The sequence below is a fragment of the Camelina sativa genome, chromosome 3 (genome assembly GCF_000633955.1).
Source record: "Camelina sativa cultivar DH55 chromosome 3, Cs, whole genome shotgun sequence".
In the NCBI taxonomy this organism is placed as follows: domain Eukaryota; kingdom Viridiplantae; phylum Streptophyta; class Magnoliopsida; order Brassicales; family Brassicaceae; genus Camelina; species Camelina sativa.
This window is the reverse complement of record NC_025687.1, coordinates 22,084,942-22,092,937: the sequence shown is the minus strand read 5'-3', so window position 1 is coordinate 22,092,937 and position 7,996 is coordinate 22,084,942. Positions and strand designations below refer to the sequence as shown.

Sequence of the window (7,996 nt, the reverse complement as noted above, 5' to 3'; positions counted from 1 at the left end):
TTAAAATTTTTAGTATTAATAATTTACTGTATATTTTCCTTAATTCCTTTTCTATTTTTGTAGAATTAATAACTTCAAATTAATATAAGTAAATAATGTTATAATTTTGAATTTTATGAATTATATATATATATAATCAATCTTCTGATTATTTAATAACTGGTTAATTTTTATAATTTTTTTATAATTCTCTTTTTACATTATTAATATTGTTTAAAACAATTTTGTTTTTGTTTTTTGTCCTACTTTTAAATCTCCTATTTAATATTAACTTTTACACGTGTCAAAATCTCATATTAATAACTTGACAAGTGTCAAAATCTTGTTAATGGATTAATAACTTGACAAGTGTTAAAAACATATTAATATTTTTGAATAAATTATTTTGTTAAATAAAAATATGAGACGATCTATGTTTATATAGAAGTGAGTATTTTAAAATTTTTAGTATTAATAATTTACTGTATATTTTCCTTAATCCCTTTTCTATTTTTTTGTAGAATTAATAAATTAAAATTAAAATAAGTAAATAATGTTATAATTTTGAATTTTATGAATTATATATATATAATCAATCTCCTTATAATTATTTAAAAAACTGGTTAATTTTTCTAACTTTTTTTATAATTCTCTTTTTACCAGTGTTCAAGAAATCGTTAGGCGCTACTCGGGCGGTGGAGTAGCGCCTAACGCCTAGACGGTTAAGGCGAGGATTAATCGTTTAATAAACGGTAGTAGGCGTTTGGGGATGTATCATCATTTTTCAAACTGTTAGGTTATATACTACTAAAGTTACACATTTGCATTGAAAGTTGATGTAGTGTAGTGGTTAAAAGAATTTTAAATCCTACTCAGACCAGGGTTCGAATCAAAGAGAGTGAAAAAAGTTTTATTTTTCACTTAAATGAGAAGGACAAATTTGTCATTTCACTATGTTCATCTTCTTCTAAGGAAAACCCTAACGGCCGCCATGGTTCCTGCGTTTTTTTCTTCTCATTTTTTCGGTTTTGGTCTCTATTTTCATCATTTTCAGACAGATCTTAACTAAAATAACACAAGTTTTCCTTTCATCCATGTAATATGATACAAATAAATGAGTTTTAGGAAGAAAAAAGTTTGGCCGATTACCACCAACTCGCGGCGGGGAACCACCACCCAACGTATACTCGCCGCCTCAACGGCCGCCGACGCCGATTTCTTGAACACTGCTTTTTACATTATTAATATTGTTTAAAACAAAATTTTTTGTTTTTTGTCCTAATTTTAAATCTCTCATTTAATATTAACTTTTAGACATGTCAAAATCTCATATTAATAACTTGACAAGTGTCAAAATCTTGTTAATGGCTAACTTTCAAAACCCAATTTTATATAATAAGATATATATTTATATATATATATATAGATAATTAAAAATTTTGTTTTGTATTATAATGTATTGATTCAAAATTTAATTAAATAAAAAACATCAAAAATTATTAGTACAAGGCTACTTTATATAGTTAAATCTATTGGCAATGGTCAAGATACAAAAGTTTGCCCTGAATCTGGATCCTAGCTAGCTTAATTCTTAAAACTTACAGCTGATCTTGAAAATATATTTGTATGGTTGCTATATCTCTCAAAGTGGTTATAATTAAGCTTGCTTATTCTTTAGGTGAACAGAAGTTCTTTTTGATAAAACAACCTCTCGCTGCTTGAAAGGAAGCTCTAGTCAACAATATGTGTATATGAACCTTGATAGTAATTTCAAAAAGTGGTAGATGAGTGGAAGATAAGTTTTTGGGAGACCTTTTACATGCAATCTGCATGCCGTGTGATTGGCAGATACCGAAAGTATTAATGTTATTTCCAAACAATAATTCTCCCCATGCATGTACTCTTTTGTTTCACTTGTCCAGATTTGAAAGTGGAGACTAAGACTACGTGCAAATATTCTAAACAACATGCCAAATTCTAATATAGTTTATTGAAACATGAAAATATTCTAAACACTAAACATGTAGTCTATTTCCTAATATACATTTAATAAACTAGTTATTTAGGAAAAAAAATAACACTTCTAATAACAATTATAAGTGTTAGTATCTACTATCTCAAATTTCTTAATATATCCCCAAAATAACTACATATAATATTACAAGGACATTATAAATATATCTTAATTACTAATTTTTTTTTTGGCATAAAAACATGTTAGTTGTTATAAGAGTATTTAAAAAAAAACTGAATAATCATACTCTCTATTTAAGATATGAAAACACTGTTTTGTCCGTACGCACAATCATTTTGACACTATAAATAATATTAAACGAGGAAAATGAATTATATAATAATTTGTATATTGAAATAAAAAACATAATTTATTTTGAAAAGGCTATCATAATCTGTTTATGCGTTTGAGGCAAAATTTATGTTCTATTATTAGAGAAAACATGTCATTATTCACAAAATCTGGCATGACATTTTCTGAAAATACGATTTCTATAAACTGTATGACGTTTACAGTTTTAGCTAAATTTATTTAACTGAAGCTTGACCAGTTTTTGGTGATTTTTTTTTGGCAAAACATGTTCATGTTTAAAAGCTTTTAACATGTTAACATTATCGAAACAAAGACCACAAAAAAAAAGGCCTCAAATCAAGTAACTAATATGTCTTTCATAGAGCAGCACAACACAAAGAAAAAGAAAAAAACCAATCAGATCTATATTAAATGGTTATATTCATTGTAGAGGTAAAATACATGTGCCTAAGTAACGTGAGAGTCGAGAAGATTCAATATACATAGAACTATTTAGCTCAAATGATTGATGATTCTACATATATTCAGTTTCTCCAATTATTAGAGTAATAAGCCAAGCCTATATACTTCAGGGCTTGACCAACTGTAAGCTGTATTATGTTTCAGCGAGTATTGGCTTAAATCTCTATTCTAAGCATCTCCTGTAATAAGAACGCCCCTAGGTTCAGTTCATAACCATGCTCAAACCAATTATCTTATAAGCTTGAGCAAAATAATCGTCTTTTTGTTTTAAACTCTCTTCTGGAAGCAAGAAACTGGCTTTCCATCAAAGAGCTGCAATAGAAAAGCAGAAGAAATTGTGATTCAGTTGTGATCTGAAAAACCTGAGGCAAGCTTTAGGATCGCAACTTACCTTCTGCAGTAAAGAATCCTATTGTCCCGATAACGAGGTGCTGTTGTGGCTTTAGCACTATGTGTAGAAACTGTATTTCATATATCTCTTGAGTGTTACAGAGAGGCTAATATATACAGTGAGTAGCAGAGGAGCCTCTAGGTTAGGCGTAATTACAGAGGTTTCCTAATACAAAGATATAAAATATTGAGGAGTTAATACAAATCCTATCATATCTAATCATATCTCTATCACGCCCCCTCAAGATGGAGGGGTTTGAATCACTCCAATCTTGCTTCTAAGTTCGTTAAAACGCGCACTAGGGAGAGGTTTAGTTAATGCATCGGCCAATTGATCCTTTTTGTTGACGTGTGAAACACGCAGAGCTCCTTTTTGAACTAAACCTCTGATTAAGTGATAGTCGACGACGATGTGCTTCATCCGTGAGTGGAAAACAGGATTCGAACATAAGAATGTCGCACCTACATTGTCACAATACACAACTGGCGGAGTAGGTAGCGTGATGCCAAGTTCGGTTAGGAGATTACAGATCCAAGTAAGTTCAGCTGCAGTGTGAGCCACAGCGCGGTACTCCGCTTCGGTGGAGGATCTTGCAACGCCGGTCGGTTTCTTGGCCATCCAGGATATTGGGTTATGACCGAGATAAACAACATAGGCATTAGTGGATACATAATCATCAGGATCACCAGCCCAGTCAGCATCAGAGAAAGCATGTACGTTGAGATTGCGGCTGATGTTGTCGGAGAAGGCATGAAGGCTGAGGTTTTTGTTATGGGTTGTTGTGCCGGCGAGGGTAACGGAGAATGCGTTTGGCGGCCTGCCAGTGATCACGCGTAGGGCGATGAATAAACTGTGACAGCTTGTTGACAACATATGCAATGACAAGCCTAGTGAAGGATAGATATTGTAAGCTGCCTACGAGCTTGCGATATGGTGTTGGATCAGAGATGGGCGTGCCAGTGGTTAGTGTGAGCTTCGGAGAAGTGGCCATAGGTGTAGTTACGGGCTTGGCATTGATCATGTTGTACTGATGTAGGAGATCAAGAATGTATTTGCACTGTGAGAGATGAAGACCAGCAGACGTCCGATGACCTTCAAGACCAAGGAAGTAGTTGAGATCCTTTGCATCCTTGACCGAGAAACGGTTGGCAAGAAGAGCGAGAATGCGTTGAATGTCCTGTTTGTTACTACCTGTGACAAGAATGTCATCCACATAGACAAGAAGATATAGATACTCCTTACCGAGGTTGAGGAAAAACGGAGACGTGTCGGCCAAGGAATTAACGAAGCCAATGCTTAGGAGAAACGTTCGGAGCTCTGTGTACCAGGCTCTCGGGGCCGGTTTGAGGCCATAAATGGCTTTGCAAAGACGGCACACATGATCTGGATGATCTGTATCGATGAAGCCCGATGGTTGATCCATATAAAATTCATCGGTGAGAGTACCTTGAAGGAACGCATTGTTGACGTCTAATTGTTGTATTGGCCACCCCTTTGAGACTGCAACATCAAGAACAAGTCGAATTGCTGTGGCATTGATGACTGGACTAAATGTTTCGGTATAGTCTCTCCCAAGTTGTTGATTGTATCCTTTGTCACCAAGCGTGCTTTGCACCTGCTAAGAGAGCCATTAGACTTAAATTTATATTTGAATAACTATTTGCAGCTAATGACATTGAAGTGTGGTTGACGAGGAACCAGTTCAAGGGTCTGATTACGGGCAAAGGCATCAATTTCATTTGACATGGCTCCTCTCCATTGTTTCTCTTTTAAAGCTTGATTCACGGTTCGGAGTTCAGGTGCGATATGAGTAGATAAGGCTGCAGAGAGATTGTATTTGTGGTTGGGTTTAGTAATATTTTTTTTGCGGTGAGTACACATTGGGTGAGTGTTAGGGGCGATAGGATTAGAAGGGTGAGGGTGAGGTTCTTCCACCAATGGTGGTGGTGACGGTGATAGGGACGGTGACAGGGACAATGAGATTGGTGGTGAATGCGATGGAGAGGACGATGGTGTTGGGGAATTGGTGTTGGTAGTGGGTTTGGATAATGGGCTTGCATTAGGTGGACTAGGTGGGCTTGGTGGGCTTTGAGATAGCGGAGAAGGAGTGATTGGTTGACATTGTCGTTTCTGTTACATGATTTGATTCATCATCAGACGCCAATGACGACGAAGATGATTACTCAGGCAGATGACGGTCACAGCTCACAGGTCCCGACGAAGGCGGCGATACGAGTGGTAGCGGCTGAGAACGAAGCTGAGAGGGTGGTGGATTTTGAGGTGATGAAGAGAGTGGCAGAACAAGAATGGTGGTGACTGGCGAGGAGTGGTGTTGTTTTGTCGGAGAAGAGGGTTGAGCAATTGGAGGAGTCAGTGATAAGGATTGTCGAAACAGGAATTGAGATTCATCAAACTTGACATGTCGTGAAACGTAGATGCGACCAGTTTGAGGTTGGAGGCATAGGTAGGCACTTTGGGTTGAGGAGTAACCAATGAAAACACAGGGCATGGACCGAGCTTCAAGTTTGTGATTGGTGTAAGGATGGAGCCAAGGAAAGCATAAACATCCATATGTTCGAAGTTTGGCATAGTTCGGAGTGTCACCAAACAAGATTTGGTATGGTGACATCATGGATAGGACTGGTGTTGGGAGTCTGTTTATGAGGTATGTGGCAGTGGAGAGAGCATAGGACCAGTATTGTTTGGGCATGTCAGCGTGTGTAAGCAGGGTGAGTGCTGTTTCGACAAGGTGGTGATGTTTCCTTTCTGAGATGTCGTTGTGTTCCCGTGTGTGAGGTGGTGATGTGAGATGAGAGATGCTGGCGGTAGAGAGGAAGGACCGTAGAGCCACAAATTCTCCACCATTGTCTGAATATAGGGTGCCAATTCTTTGCTTGAACCGATATGAATGTTTCTCGCACTTGAGATTTTTGTTTGAGCGGATATAGCTAGGTGTAGCGACTGTAATGATCAACAAGGACGAGGTAGTACTTGAAGTTGTAGATGGAGACAATTGGCGAGGTCCATACGTCTATGTAAATGAATTCAAGAGGATGAGTTGAGTGAATGGAGGATTGAGAGAATGGTAATTTATGGGTTTTATTAATAGCACAGTCTGAGCAAAGGGAACTGATGGGTACAGAATTATTGCAAGGTAAAGCGAAATTTGAGACAATACTATGAAAAAGTGGAAAAGACCGGTGGCCTAGACGACGGTGCCAAGCGGTGAATGATGGTTTGGATGTGGTGGAGGAAAAGAAGGAAGCAAGGGTGATAGGGGATGCTGGCCACTCGTATAACTCTGCCTTAGTCCTGCCTTGGATTAACGGGACCCCCGAGATGAGATCCTTCACCTGAAAGTAAGCAAGAAAGAAACTTGGTTAGCGTTGCACAGTCAGTAAACAAATATGAGGTTTTTATGAATATTAGGAACACAAAGAACTTTGTTTAAGGTTAGAGGGCGAGTAGAGGAAGGAAGGGTGAGTGAACCAGCATGAGAACTGAGTCCTCCTCCATGTATGGTTGATTCATTGCTAGGTTGTTGAGGTCATTGGTCATGTGGTGTGTGGCACCACTTTCCATGATCCACGGATTAGCCAGAGATTGTGAGGAAAGAGCAAGATTTGCTCTTGGTTTCCAAGGACAAAATGGGGTCGGGAGAAGACCATTTGGTGGAGTAGACAGAGGTTGTGAGTATTGAGGACACCGACAGGCACTATGGCCAAAGACACCACAGATTTTGCACTTACCTTGATATCCACGAGACATGCGACCATCATGTTTGGAGTTGTATTGTTGGTTGTGGTGTTGATTGTGGCGGTTGTTAGGTTGGTATTGAGAGAGCCGAGGACGAGAGGTAGCGACATTCGCGGAGAGTGGGACATGACTTGGCACAACAGTTGAAACAGAGAGGAGTTTAGCTTCCTTGGTCAGCAACTTTTCATGGACTAGAGTGATGGTTGGAGACACATCACGACCCTCAAATTGATCCACAACTGACTTGTATTCTTCAGGTAAGCCTTGAAGAATGTATTCAATCTGTTCTTCATGTAGAACCGGTTGACCAAGGAGAGAAAGTTTTTCGAAACGAGTGGTCAGCCCTTGCATGTACTCATCGATGGTTTTGTCACCCTTGGGTAAGTTTTTGAGTTCATGTCGAAGTTGTTGAACATGGCCTCTACTTGGTTTAGCGTACGTGTCAGCCAGAGATCTCCACATCTCTGATGCAGATTTTGTGGTAGATACAAGAGGTTGCACAATAGGAGAGAGTGTCCCAAGGAGACCATTGTAGATCAGCTTGTCTTGGCGCCTCCATTTGGTGAAATCTGTGTTTGTGATGGTTTGGCCGTTGGTCGTAACAGTTGGAGACGGAGAAGGTGTGGTTCCATCAATAAAACCAGCTAAGTCGTAGCCATCAAGTAGGGAGTGGACTTGGAGACTCCAAGTGACATAGTTGAGAGAGGTGAGTTTGGAGACATTGCTCATGTTGATATGAAGCAGTGGTTGAGTGGAATCTACTGTTTCAGCGTCCATGACAAAGAAAGGAGAAAGACGAGGTGAAAAAGAGAAATGAAGAGAGACGAGGGAAAATAAGAGAGGCAGCCGAAAGAAAAAGAAAAATTTTAGATATCGAAACCTTGCTCTGATACCATGTAGAAACTGTATTTCATATATCTCTTGAGTGTTACAGAGAGGCTAATATATACAGTGAGTAGCAGAGGAGCCTCTAGGTTAGGCGTAATTACAGAGGTTTCCTAATACAAAGATATAAAATATTGAGGAGTTAATACAAATCCTATCATATCTAATTATATCTCTATCATATCTCTAACACTATG

The 7,996-nt window shown here is 38.2% G+C and overlaps 1 protein-coding gene across 1 annotated transcript; it reads right to left on the bottom strand.

Annotated features, from left to right (window-relative positions):
* On the bottom strand, nucleotides 6,612–7,691 carry LOC104779197. Its single transcript, XM_010503572.1, has one exon. It carries the CDS (start codon nucleotides 7,689–7,691, stop codon nucleotides 6,612–6,614), a length of 1,080 nt encoding a protein of 359 aa, XP_010501874.1.

Bases quoted from the DNA above. Each gene is read 5' to 3' on its own strand.
- LOC104779197 (XM_010503572.1), bottom strand. From the start codon at position 7,691: ATGGACGCTGAAACAGTAGATTCCACTCAACCACTGCTTCATATCAAC.